The 14,524-nt window shown below is 31.0% G+C and overlaps 2 protein-coding genes across 2 annotated transcripts in view; one reads left to right on the top strand and one right to left on the bottom strand.

Annotated features, from left to right (window-relative positions):
• LOC106324391 (glutathione S-transferase T3-like) overlaps positions 1–494 on the bottom strand; it is a 2,080-nt gene extending 1,586 nt beyond the window's left edge. Inside the window, exon 1 of the mRNA XM_013762368.1 lies at positions 29–494. Within this exon, the coding sequence (XP_013617822.1) occupies positions 29–494 (466 nt within the window). The remainder of the gene's footprint in view (positions 1–28) is intronic.
• Positions 495–11,688: 11,194 nt separating this feature from the next.
• Positions 11,689–13,536, top strand: LOC106325538 (probable mitochondrial chaperone BCS1-B). The gene has a single exon (XM_013763582.1). The coding sequence runs from the start codon at positions 11,775–11,777 to the stop codon at positions 13,269–13,271; it is 1,497 nt and encodes a 498-aa protein (XP_013619036.1). The 5' UTR covers positions 11,689–11,774; the 3' UTR covers positions 13,272–13,536.
• Positions 13,537–14,524: the final 988 nt, after the last annotated feature.

Below are 14,524 nucleotides of genomic sequence, written 5' to 3' on the forward strand. Positions count from 1 at the left end.
TTCTGATCATGTCTCAGTTCCCTCCAACAGTGTTCCATGGTGAATTTCGCTTGGTAATCATTGAAGAAAATCTCATGGGCAGCCTTCATCACATCATCATCATTTTGACCACTTGATTGGTGCTTCAAAGCCGCGTCGTAGCTTCCTACAAACTTGCACACTTGGTCGTTGACCCTTCCCCACCTCTGCTTACACTGACCCCACTCTCTTGGAGCGCTGCCAGTGAGCAGAGGGCTAGAATTCACGTACGCCTCTATTCTCCTCCAAAAGGAGGTGATCTTCTGCTCATTACTGACAATAGGGTCCTTGCTCGTGTTCACCCAACCACTGATGAGCACAAGGTCCTCTTTAGTTGACCACTTCCTCTTGGAAGCCGGTTTCATTAACCCAGGAGAGTTAGCTACTGCTTGTGGAGGGTCGCAGTCCGGGAATGGACTGCTCTGCGAAGCTAGTAGGGAAATGAAACCGGAAGTTTGTGTGGAAAAGGGTTCCATGGTTTTGGTTTATGTTTTAGTTATGGTTTAGGTTTATTTTTTAAGATAATGGGGTTTTGGTTCTCTATTTAAACTAGTTTTCACGCAGGTAGTAGAGCTAAATTAAATTCAACCAGCCAAGCATTGAATATAAAACCTAATAGATAACAACTACTCCACACAGAGAAGTTAATACACATCAAATCAACAACTTAATACTATCAACTACTTAAACACAGATTTAATTCCACTGTACTTTGCTGAGCAAGGCTAGTCTTACTAATAAATACTTCTAGTTCAGTTTAGTTTGCTTCCAAAAAAACATTTATAGTTCTAGTTATCAATTCACGCAAACACATTCCAGTCTACATCACAGCTAGAGATGGGTTAGAACATTTACCTCTCTATTTCAGTCGAAGCACACCTTCTCTAGGGTACCGACCTGGACTGTGAGGCTTCGAACCTGTTCCTGGACATGGAAACAACAAGAATACAGTGTTACTCATTAATATTAATAGAGGACATACATATTAAAGTAACAAAAATAAAGCAAGCTATTGTATTTACCTGCAGGCTCTCAATCTGGTAATTGAGACTCCACACCCCCTTGATAACCTCCTCAGCCTCTTCCAGACGCTTCCTCAGCCTTTCCATCTCCTCCTGGACACCAACCACCCAAGGATGACTATAATGCAACCCATTATCCTTGTTGACAACAGAAAACAAAATATTAGAGACAGTTCGAGTTTCATAAATTTTTATGACATAGATTAAGGAAAATATACTAACTTCATAGTTTATGCACGTGAAGTAGCGCTTTCCAGGATGACTGTCGTAGTCTTCCTTCCCCCGTACCTCGTCAATGATTCTCCCAACGCAAGCACACCGTCTTGGAATACCGTACTGTGAATCCTCCACTAAGCCTAACATGTCGCAGTACTCCTTTTGTTTCTTTGAATGTCTTCGTTCTTCTGAGGGATCCATCTGCACCAGAAAACGAATTGATTAGAACAAACTAATGAAAAATTTTGATTACCCAAACACAAATCTCGACTCTATTAGAACAAACGAATCCTAACAAAGAAACCCCCTTTTCAAATTCATATCGACTCTATTAAACCCTAAAAAAGAAACCCTCTAATCGATTTCAGCTAATAGAAATCTCTCAGACTCGATTTAGAACCCTAACGAAGAAATCTCCTAATTTATTTCCCCTACAGATCGATTTAGAACCGTAACAAACAAACCCCCTAATCGATTTCTCCTCCAGACTCTATTGGAGGAGAAACCCCCAATTCGAATTCGTATCGACGCTTTTCAACCCTAACAAAAAAAGAGACTGAGAAGAGAGAGGATTACAAAGGACGGTGAAGTCGATCAGAAAACTCTCCCTCGTCGATTTGATGGAAAAACGACCTCTCGATCGTCGTCGCTACAAAAATCGCCTCAGAACTCGAAAACCCTAGGCGTGTCTTTTCCGCGTCGGCGTGTCTTTTGGAAGAGAAGAGGAAATGAGGAGAAACACGCGAGGCGTGTCTTTTCCGCGTCGACAACCATAAAACGTCAAGCCAATCCCGTGCCGACACGTGTACTGAACTCGCTTCACACGAGATCACTCCAGCGGCCCGGTTCACTTAAAATAACCCATTTTTCATTTTCTTTTTTGATTAAAACCCTGTGAAACCCAGCCCATGAACCTCTTTTAATCTCTTGATGTACATGGTCTTATGTTCTACATTTCTGCTACGCAATCTGTGTGTTAAAAGAAATAAGAAAAAATCATATTCGGTGTGATAATTGCACTTTTGTCTTCAAAAGCAACACTATATTTAAACCATAGACGATATTTAGTCAGAATGGGGCCTCTACATTAAACTAAAATATTTATAGTGGAGGCATATAGATTGGGATTAATAACTTACACTAATTTTTTAAATTTTGTTGGGTTCATGGCTCCCACCTTGTTCTATGTGGCTCCGCCACTGATAGTGCTAGTGGAAGCTAGTACACTAACCCCTCCAAGGGCTTTTGTTCAAACTTGTTTCTCAAGTTTACGATAATATTTAATGGAAAATATATTATTTAAAACAAATGAACCTCTGCTACATCACCATAAATTAATCAGAAATATACCACCTGCAAATTTAAATATTAGGTGAAATTGTGAAAGCAACACCATATTAAACTCTAGACAATGGTAGTTAATTTTGATATTTAACTTTTAATTTTTTTTAATAAATTAATTGAAATTAGTACTATATTTTAAGAATCAAAATGTGTTATAAAATTCAATAATTTGTGTTATTTTGTGTGTATACAACTATACACTACAAAAAATACTTGTTTAGCATCACTTATTTGTATATTTGCATTAATTATAAATGATATAAAAAGTTTTGCGTCACTTAATTAAATTACTTTGAATGTGGTGATGCAAATAATTTGCATCATTATATTAACAACTGATATAAAAATATATTTTATTTGCATTAGTTATTGTATATGATGTTAATATGTATCAATTGTGAAAATTGAAATTAATACATACATCAATTTTCCAAATGATGTTAATGTTAGTATCCGTGAAAATAAATGATTTCAATTATTTATTTAATAATAAATAAAATAAATTCTATTTCTATTTTAAAAGTAGTTTAATAATTATGAAACTTAATTTAAATATTATTGTAATTTTAAAATTACGAACGTCAATTAAGTCAATAAAATTTGATGTCAAAAATATTTTTGTATTCATAACTTTCTTTCTATTGAAAATACAAATATATAGGAGGAAAAACACTAAAAAGATATACTGAGAAGTCTCAAGAAAAACAAATGAACTAAAAAAAAAGAAAAAGTGGTAAAACAAGCCATAAAATACTAATTACATTTTGGATTTATATGGCAGTGTAGTTTTAATGAAATCGAAATAAATGTGACATAATCACGTTTTGAATTTGTATGGCAAGATAATTGATATTATTCGGGTATGTGTTAAAATATATATGTGTGCAGAAAGCTCTTTAATTGTTTCATGAAGTTAAAAACTGAATATGTTTAATGTCAACTTGACTTTTTGAGTTGTTTTTTTTTAAATTAAATTTGAGTTTCAGTATTCGATATTTCAATGAATAATTTGAAAGTTTTATTTAATGAAATAAACAAAAAAAAATCTAGCAAAATGTATGCCGTTTATTATCACCTTCTACAATAACTAGCTCCTTTCTCCGCGCCACACGCAGATAATATATTTAAATTTGTTACATTTATTATTTTTATCTGTATGTGAATTTTTGTATATTAAATTATATATAACTAATTTTCAAATTTGATTTTTTATATATTTTTAGTTTGAAGTAAGTATTTCTATTATATGTAACACAATTAACTAATAAAATATGAAGAATCAAGTCCGAGATTTTAGAGTTATGTAAAAAAATATAATTATGTATAGAACATAAATTATCTTAGTTTAAAAGATCGGAATCTCATCTCAAATAAATTCACGAAAATAAAAAGTACTCCAATAACCTACTTAAAATATAAAACCCCATTTTAAAAAAAAAAAGCGTACTTAATAATATTTTTTTACGTGTAATAGTTGAAAACTGACAATTGGATATCGATCTAGAATATTATTTTAATATATCTAATGGTAAAATATTCATTGTAATAAATAAATTTTGAATTTTGTAATATTACATGAATTAGAAGTCTTTAAAATCTAAAATCTATTTTATTAACATAATATATTTTTTATTCATTTATTATTTTGACGCTGCAAAATATTGCTTTAGTTTTATTTGTATATTAGTTTTTTAATAATTTTGTTTCTTTTTAAGTAATTTTAAAACTATCAAGAATATAATATATTTAAAATTATTTATTTAAATTTATCCAAATATGATGTCTCATTTTTATGCGTGTTTGCGTTGAGCATATTTAATTTGTACTTTGTATATTTAATAACACCTTGTTGCGTGCCGTTTTACGGTTTTAATAGATGTGTTGTCATTTCATTTTTATTACTACTAACATGATTTTTTAGTGATCAGTGATAATGTATTTTTAACGTTATATATTATATTTTATCATATATTTTCTAACTCTTCATGCTGACACTTTTTTTAGAATCATTTTAATTAGATAATAGGTTTAAAGATGTAAATAAAACTGTGTATGTTGTAAATTTAGACTTTTTAGTGTAACTGAGCACTATCAATTATGAAAATTATATTATGATTTTATTTTACTAAAATTTTTTTCTGTGTATTTTTTTTGTTTTATTTTGTATTTTTACAATTTTATTGTCTTATTCTTTAATTGCAGAGAATTGCTATTTCTAATTTTTGTTTCATATACCTTAAAAGTCTTCGGTTAATTTTTGTTTGTTTTCTTTCTTCAATTACAATGTACAGTTCGACTGTTTCTTTTTTTGGGATCAAACTACTAATATCATCAGATAGAAAAACTTAAACTCCAAGAATGAAGTGAGTATTTGTGATAGAGAAAACTAATTTAGCCACTAATATAGTGAGATATTATAATATTAGGAGGTATGGAAACTCTTCTCTGTTGTCCTACGCTGGACATAATTAAGTTGTTGTCAATTGATTCTATATTTGTGATAACTGGAAATACATATTTATGTCTTCCTTACATCATCTTTAATTGGTTTACGGTTCGACCATTTCTAATATACAGAGAGTAACATAATATTAGATGCTGATTATCTCCTTCCACTTTACAATTTTGTCCTCATATCTATATAGAGTTAGTTTATAGATTACTCTATCTGTTTCAAAATTTAATCAGCTTTAATCAAAATCTGTAATATTTAATAGTTCTTACTTTAGAAAACTGTCATTTAATATATAAATTTAATCAATTATACAGTAATTTACATAATGTAATTGGTTACACAATATCCAATAAATATAAAGTTACATTGAAATATAAAAACAATTTATATAGTGAAACAAAAAATACTTTTAAACCATTATATTATAAAATTAAAGGAATATTCAAATTATATTGAAACATTAGAATAGTAAGAATAAGAAAAGCTGAAATCTCAACGCCGATCATTTACGTCGGTCATGCCTTAGACCATCTCCAATGTATTCCTCTATTTTTTTCTCTAAAATAGAGGAATTTCATAATAGAGATGGATTTGTCTCTCATGTATTTTTCTATTTTCTCTCATAAAAAGAATATTCTTTCTAAATTTACAAATCATATTTTTTATATGTGAAAGTTGAAAACCAGCTCAATTTATTTTAGTATTTTATAAAATTATGATATTATTTACACTAAATATTTCTGTACAAACTATTATGTAAATAAAAAAATATAATTATATTTATATAAATAATATATTTCACAAAAAAAATATTTTCGGTTGTAATTGTTTAAGTAAAAAGTTAAAGGATCATTTCGTAAAAACAAATAGAGGAGGAGACATGGCAAAAATATTGTTTCTCATTGGCCGATTATTTTCGACTACATGGACATTCTATCTGAGGTTTATATCCTCCAGTTTTAATTAAAATCTGTAATATTTAAAAGTTATTAATTTAGAAAATTGTCATTTAATATATAAATTTAATCAATTACACAGTAATTTACATAACTTAATTGGCCACACAATATCAAATAAGTATAAAGTTACATTGAAATATAAAAACAATTTATATAGTGAAACAAAAAATACTTTTAAACCATTATATTATAAAGCAAATGGAATATTCAAATTATATTGAAACATTAGAATAGTAAGAATCAGAAAAGCTGAAATCTCAACGTCGATCATTTATGTCGGCCGTGCCTTAGACCATCTCCAATGTACTCCTCTATTTTTTTTCTCTAAAATAGATGAACTTCATAATATAAATGAATTTGTCTCCGAAGTATTTTTCTATTTTATCTCCTGAAAAAGAATATTCTTGATATATTATTTTCTAACTTTACAAATAATACTTTTTATTTGTGAAAGTTGAAAACCAACCCAATTTATTTTAGTATTTTATAAAATTATGATATTATTTACACTAAATATTTCTTTACAACTATTATGTAAATAAAAATATATAATTATATTTATATAAATAATATATTTCACTAAAAAAATATATTCGGTTATAATTGTGTAAGTAAAAAGTTAAAGGAACATTTTGTAAAAAAAAAATAGAGGAGGTGACATGGCAAAAATATAGTTTCTCATTGGCCGATTATTTTCGCCTACGTGGACACTCTATCTAAGGCTTATATCCTCATTTTATTACTTGTTTGATTTTAGTATTTTATAAAATTATGATATTATTTGCACTAAATATTTCTTTACAAACTATTATGTAAATTAAAAATATAATTATATTTATATAAATAATATATTTCACTAAGGTTATAATTGTTTAAGTAAAAAGTTAAAAGATCATTTTGTAAAAAAAAATAGAGGAGGTGACATAGCAAAAATATAGTTTCTAATTGGCCGATTATTTTCGCCTACGTGGACACTTTATCTAAGGCTTATATCCTCCTTTTAATATTTATTTTAGTATTTTATAAAATTATAATATTATTTACACTAAATATTTATTTACAAACTGTTATGTAAATAAAAAATATAATTATATTTATATAAATAATATATTTGACTAAAAATATATTTTCAGTTATAATTGTTTAAGTAAAGAGTTAAAGGATCATTTTGTAAAAATAAATAGAGGAGGTAACATGGCAAAAATATTGTTTCTCATTGGCCGATTATTTTCGCCTACGTGGACAGTCTATCTAAGGCTTATATCTTTATTTTATTACTTGTTTGATTTTAGTATTTTATAAAAGGGGGCTTTTTGCAGAATTGACCTATAACTTAAAGTCAAACACAAAACTAACCTCCTTTTTTTTTGAAAATTGGTTTTGCCCTATTCACCCCACAAGTTCATATAATTTACGAAAATGCCATCAATTTTTTTTTCTTTTTTTTTCGAAAATGACATTTTTACTCTCTCACCCTCATCATCTTCAAGTAATTACAAGATTGCCATTGTCATCAATACCACAACCACCATGAACAACCAATTTGAAGCTATTAATGCTCCCAAAATCGATTTACCCTTCTTCTTTTTTCATTCTTGTGAACTAAACACAACATATCTCTCACTTTCTCTCCACAATGAGCTAAAAAAACCCAAGATTTTGATTCTAAATTTTTTATGGTTCATAGAGTCATAGAAGCTAACGATTCTGGGTGGGTTACTTTCGTTTGTGATTCTGTGTGCTTGGAGAAGCCTTATGTATGCTAAGGAACTTATCTCACCAATTTAAGGTATGACATCGAGTTTTTTTCCAGATCTGTTCGTCAGACGACTTACTTGGGAAGTCGTCTGCCTGTAGACAACTTACCTGGAAGTCGTCTGGTCAACGCAGAGGTTATTTTTGCAATTGACTTTGAAATCTGTAACCTGAGACGACTGAAAGTTAAGTCGTCTGTTTTTGTTTGGTTTCAAAAAAATTTCCAAAGAACCTAGACGACTTACATTTCAGTCGTCATAGGTTAGTTTTGCATTTGACTGGATAATTTCAGAAGTTTGACTTCCCCAGACGACTCACATTTCAGTCGTCTGGCGAAAATTAAAATAATAATATTTTTTTAAAAGTAGACGACTTAACTGTAAGTCGTCTACTTTTAAAAAAATATTATTATTTTAATTTTCGACAGACGACTGAAATGTAAGTCGTCTGGGGAAGTCAAACTTCTGAAATTATCCAGTCAAATGCAAAACTAACCTATGACGACTGAAATGTAAGTCGTCTAGGTTCTTTGGAAATTTTTTTGAAACCAAACAAAAACAGACGACTTAACTTTCAGTAGTCTCAGGTTACAGATTTCAAAGTCAATTGCAAAAATAACCTCTGCGTTGACCAGACGACTTACAGGTAAGTTGTCTACAGCCAGACGACTTCCCAAGTAAGTCGTCTGACGAACAGATCTGGAAAAAAACTCGATGTCATACCTTAAATTGGTGAGATAAGTTCCTTAGCATACACAAGGCTTCTCCAAGCACACAGAATCACAAACGAAAGTAACCCACCCAGAATCGTTAGCTTCTATGACTCAATGAACCATAAAAAATTTAGAATCAAAATCTTAGGTTTTTTTAGCTCATTGTGGAGAGAAAGTGAGAGATATGTTGTGTTTAGTTCACAAGAATGGAAAAAGAAGAAGGGTAAATCGATTTTGGGAACATTAAGAGCTTCAAATTGGTTGTTCATGGTAAGTGTTATTTTGTACTTCATTTTGGGAGCATTAAGAGTTTCAAACCTGCATCACTCTAGTCTATTTTATTAAAATTGAAGTACAAAATAACACTTACCTATTTTTAAGTGCTTTCTTACATATTTCATTTTAGTAACTAATTCTAATAACTTCATTTATTGTATTTTCTAATTAATTTGACATCATTTATTAAAAAATATAAAACATAACTTACATATTTTAATTGTTTTATTACATTTTTACATTCATTTTCACTCTTTTTAACTACTTCATTAATTATCTTTACCACAATATTTCGACAACATTTATTTTACATGTTAACCATAATAATTTGACATATTTGAATGAAATTGCTCCTATTTTTGATAAAAAATTCAAATCGGTCAACAGAGAGTTTTTTTATATCATAAACTAACCCACAACTTGATTTTAATCTCAAACCTATACCCAAACTATTATGTAAATAAAAAATATAATTATATTTATATAAATAATATATTTCACAAAACAAATATTTTCGGTTATAATTGTTTAAGTAAAAAGTTAAAGGATCATTTGTAAAAACAAATAGAGCTGGTGACATGGCAAAAATATAGTTTTTCATTGGCCGATTATTTTCGCCTAAGTGGACACTCTATCTAAGGCTTATATCCTCATTTTATTACTTGTTTGATACACACTTTACTTCGTGGAGAACAAAAGCGATTTTTTTTTGTTTTTTGTAATTTGTTAAAAATAGTAAAACTCTTGCAAGACCTTACTTTTGAGTTTTGAGTGATTGTATTTTTTTCATGTTTAATCATGATAATTAACTAAGTAATGAGATTATCAATTTCATTATTTTTAGATAAAAAGACATTAAGTCTCTTTAATCTAAATCTCTGTTCGGTTTTAGGTTATTTTTTTATTTTTAATCTCCTAAAATATCTCTACTATTCTAAATCTATATTTATTTTGGTTTGTTGGGTTAAAATGCTTGAGGTTTTTGGTTTTTTGGGTGATAAACCAAAAACTATTATTATTAGTTTGGTTCATGTTATATGAGTTTTAGACAGTCTTGATATCGAACCAATAGTTTCATATTATAATTTCTAAACGCATGCAAAATCAAATCAAATCAAATCTAGATAATAGTAAAAGACAAAGAAAATTATTAAGACAAATTATTTCTCTACAATTTATCCGATTGTAAAAGGAAACATTAAAAAAAAAATCTAATTTCAACTATTATTTAGTAAAAAAGAGGTATGCAATGATATGTTACTGTAATCGAGTTTGAGAGGTTTGTGAAGGAAAAAAAATGTCAATTAGTTTCTTGAAAATTGTATTTCAATTTCTATGTAGAACCTTTGTATAATCCGTTGAACTATGCATGTGAGTATATTGACAAAAAAAACCCATAAAATATTATATTAGAAAAACGATATTGTTAAAGTTTATTTAGGAAAGAACATTACAATAAATTTGTAAAGTTGGTCTGAGAAACTCTCTACATGTGTCACGTTAGCATATTCATTCTTGAATTGCTGTGAGGCTGTCACGTGGCGAACATGAACACATTAATCTCACGTGTTTTCTTTTAATATCTAGGAGATTGAAAGTAGTGTTACCAAAAAATTTTTTAATTGAACGTAAAACTGTATTATTTATGACTATCCAGAGTTTTTTTTGTCAAACGTTCCTTTACTGATATTTTCCACCCATCACTGCTCTATAGTAACTTAGTAAGCTTATCCCATTGATTTTTTTTTAAACATCAAAAATTGCATTTTTTTTTTATTTTGGGTAATTTATCGGATTAAAGAGTTAGACGTGGTCACGAATTAATGCAAAAACAAAATTCTTTGAGTACATAACCCGTTATCGTGTAAAACCTGTCACCACCATGTCTCTTAATAAATTTTCAAAAGCTACTTTTATGTGAGAAATTAATTGTCAATTTTATAGATTAAAGATAAAGAAACGAAGACCTTAATTACGTAAATGCGGCCTAGCTGTTAACTATTATCTAAACTTGTAGTCGAAGGTGTACTAAAGTCACTACAGTTGACTACAATTATAGTTATAATGATTGGCTTAAGAAAAATTATCTTTGGCTCATACTTTATCGAATTTTTAAATCTTAAAAATATACTTTCCTCTGTTTCTATATAAATGTCACTTTTACATTTTCACGCATATTAAGAAAATGACGAAATTGTATGTAAGTTGGTATTAATTATACTTCTCTGACCAATAGTATTTGAGATAAATAAAATTATTTATAAAATCAATGCAGTTTTCAATTAATTTTTAGCTTAAAGTAAGTATAATTTGTAAAGTGACATTTTTCTGTAACAAAAAAAGTTAAAATGACAGTTATTATGAAACAGAAGAAGTACTATCTAAGTTTTTTTTAATATAAGTCGTTTTAGAGAATTTTTTATGTTCCAAATTATATGACGTTTTCGGTTTTCTATGTAAAATTTATTAACATTTATTTTACAAATGATAATATACCTTTTATTTTATTATTGGTTGATTTGTGGTTAGGTGAATAATTAATGATGTTTTTGTTTAGAAAATATAAAAAATTAATGATTTTTTAATCTATATGCACAATTCTAAAACGACTTATATTAAAAAATGGAGGGAGTATTTAAGTAGCTTTTATAGAACCTTAAGGATAATCAGTAGACCATTTTCTAGCGCCTTTCACCTAATCCTAAAGTTAAGATCGTCAACAACAAAGACTAGTGACGTTAATACACCCTGAAAGTAAACTAAATATAATTAAGAAACAAAATTATCGTAACGATTTCCACAAGATAATAATATTCTGCATATATATTATCAGTTCCCTATAAAGTTAGTTTCATGGCAGCTTCCTCGGACCTCTACAGTTCTATATAAACGCCGGTAACGAAGCAACCAAACCAAATCAGAACACACTTAACAAGTCTCAAGAGAGAAAAAAAACACAAAGACTCTCTCTTGCAACACAAGCAAAGAGTCTTGTGACACAAGAAACCAAAAAAAAAATGCTTGAAACCGTAGCAATATGGGGCAAGATGGTGACGAGTATTATGCTCATTTGGGCGATGTACTCGCAATACATCCCTCGCCATATCCGATCTCACCTAGAGATATACTTCTACAAACTCCTCGGATGGCTCTCATTCTACGTCCACATCAAGTTCACCGAGCACATAGACGAAGGTCTCAAGAGAAGCGAGAACTACGACGCTATACGCAACTACCTCTCCACCAATACCGCAGCTCGTGCTCAAAGGCTAAAGGCCAACGAGTCCAAAAACAGCAAGTCGTTGGTGCTTAGCATGGACGACCACGAGGAAGTCGAAGATGTGTTCAACGGTGTGAAGGTGAAGTGGTACTCCAACGTGAAGGTGACTCAGACACAATCTAACTACGGTCGGAACAACTCGTGCGAGAGAAGGTTCTTTACACTCACTTTCCACAGACGACACAGAGGGATGATCATAGACACTTATATAACTCATGTTTTGAGAGAAGGGAAAGCTATTGGTGTGAGGAACAGAGAGAGGAAGCTTTACACTAACAACTCGAGCTCAGAGTGGTATCCATGGATGTCAGGGAAGTGGAGCAATGTTCCTTTTCATCATCCCGCGACGTTCGAGACTTTGGCTATGGATCCTGAGAAGAAAGAGAGGATCAAGAAGGATTTGGTGAAGTTTAGCAAAGGGAAAGATTATTACAAGAAGGTTGGGAAGGCGTGGAAGAGAGGTTACCTCTTGTTTGGTCCTCCAGGGACAGGGAAGTCCACTATGATATCTGCAATAGCAAACTTCTTGGACTATGATGTGTATGATCTTGAGTTAACGACTGTGAAGGATAACTCAGAGCTGAAGAAGCTGTTGCTTGAGACACAAGGTAAGTCTATAGTTGTGATTGAAGATATAGATTGCTCTCTTGATCTTACGGGTCAGAGAAAGACAAAGAAGGAGGAAGATGGTGAGGAGGAGAAGGATAAGAAGAAGGAGGAGAAGGATAAGGAAGAAGATGTGAAAAAGAGTAAAGTGACATTGTCAGGGCTATTAAACTCCATTGATGGGTTATGGTCAGCTTGTAGTGATGAGAAGATTATTATATTCACTACAAACTTTGTGGATAAGCTTGATCCTGCGTTGATAAGGAGAGGGAGGATGGACAACCACATTGAAATGTCTTATTGTAGGTTTGAAGCATTCAAGGTTTTGGCTAAGAACTACTTGGAGATTGAGTCACATGAGTTGTATGGAGAGATTGAGAGGTTGCTTGAGGAAACAGACATGTCTCCTGCTGATGTAGCAGAGACTTTGATGCCCAAGTCTGATGAAGAAGATGCGGATGTTTGTATCAAGCGTTTGGTCAAGACTGTGGAGGAGGAGAAGGAGAAGGCAAAGAAGTTGGCTGAGGAAGAAGAGAAGAGTAAAGCAGAGAAGGAAGAGAAGAGGAAGAAGAATAAAGAAGAGGAGGCAGATAACAAGAAGACAGAGGAAGACGAGAAGAAAGTTTGAGGGATCAAAAGAAAATGGTGACCTATCTGAGAAGAATGGTACCAACTAAAAGGGTATAAGGAAAAGAAGTGAAGCCTGATGTGTGTTGTTTTATTTGTGTGTTGTGTGGATTGAATAAGGTCGTTCTATTAGGCCATCTTAAGTATATATTTGGTTGTTCTATTAGGCCATCTTAAGTATATATTTGATTGTTGTATTAGGCCGTCTCTTAAGTATATATATTTGATTGTTGTATTAGGCCATCTTTAAGTAAATATTTGATTGTTGTATTAGGCCATCTTAAGTATCTTATTTGATTGTTCTAATGTTTTCAAGTACCACCTATATTTATTCTCTTAGCAAAGGTTCAGGTTATCTCTGCCATATTTGTTCTAGGAAGATGGCAGACTAACCAAATCCAAGCATAAGACGACTTGTCATAAACTTAATGGTGTAAAAATGGTAGGCAGTATTAAGACAAACAATCTAGAAGCACAACTTGCTTCTCAAATCGTACAGGGTTCATGCAGAAGTAGCATCTAGAAAGAGCTTGCTCGGTTCACCAGTCAAGGTGGATGGGAGGCTAATCTATTATATATATATGCCGGAGATAAACTTGAAAGTAACTTGAGTAACAAGTTATCCATACCGAGTTAGATTTGGAGTTATCCAAAATAATATAAGTCCTAGTGAGTTTAGGATTAAAGAGTTTTATATATAAGCAATGCGTGTGTGTGTTGGCTTCGTGTGAGTTTTTATGAGCTTTGTGGTTTGAGGTTTTGAGCATATTTTCCTCAAGTGATTAATAAGAAGAGTTTCTTATTGAGAGTTATATTGTGTGTATTCTTGAGACATGATAACTATATTTGGTATCAGAGCCATACAGCAACGATCCTGATCAAACCGTAACCATGGGAGACATCACGACGTATGTGAAACCTAAAGGAGGCATAGGGCCTTCTTCGATCAGCTGTCCCATGTTGAATACAACCAACTATACCGTTTGGGCTATGCGGATCAAGGTTTTATTGAAGGTGCATGAAGTCTGGGATGTTGTTGAAATCGAATCCGACGACAGCAAGAAAAATAACATGGCCACAGCATTACTCTTCCAATCAATACCTGAAGCGCTGATATTACAGATTGGAGAATTAGATACTACAAAGAAAGTCTGGGAGGCCATTAAAGCAAGACATATGAGAGCAGATAGAGTTCGAGAAGCTCGTCTACAGACTCTAAGTGCAGAGTGTGATCGATTAAAGATGAAAGAAACA

The sequence above is a fragment of the Brassica oleracea genome, chromosome C2 (genome assembly GCF_000695525.1).
Source record: "Brassica oleracea var. oleracea cultivar TO1000 chromosome C2, BOL, whole genome shotgun sequence".
NCBI classification, from domain to species: domain Eukaryota; kingdom Viridiplantae; phylum Streptophyta; class Magnoliopsida; order Brassicales; family Brassicaceae; genus Brassica; species Brassica oleracea.

Excerpts from the sequence above, each read along its gene's own strand:
- LOC106325538 (XM_013763582.1), top strand. The coding sequence starts at position 11,775 with ATGCTTGAAACCGTAGCAATATGGGGCAAGATGGTGACGAGTATTATG.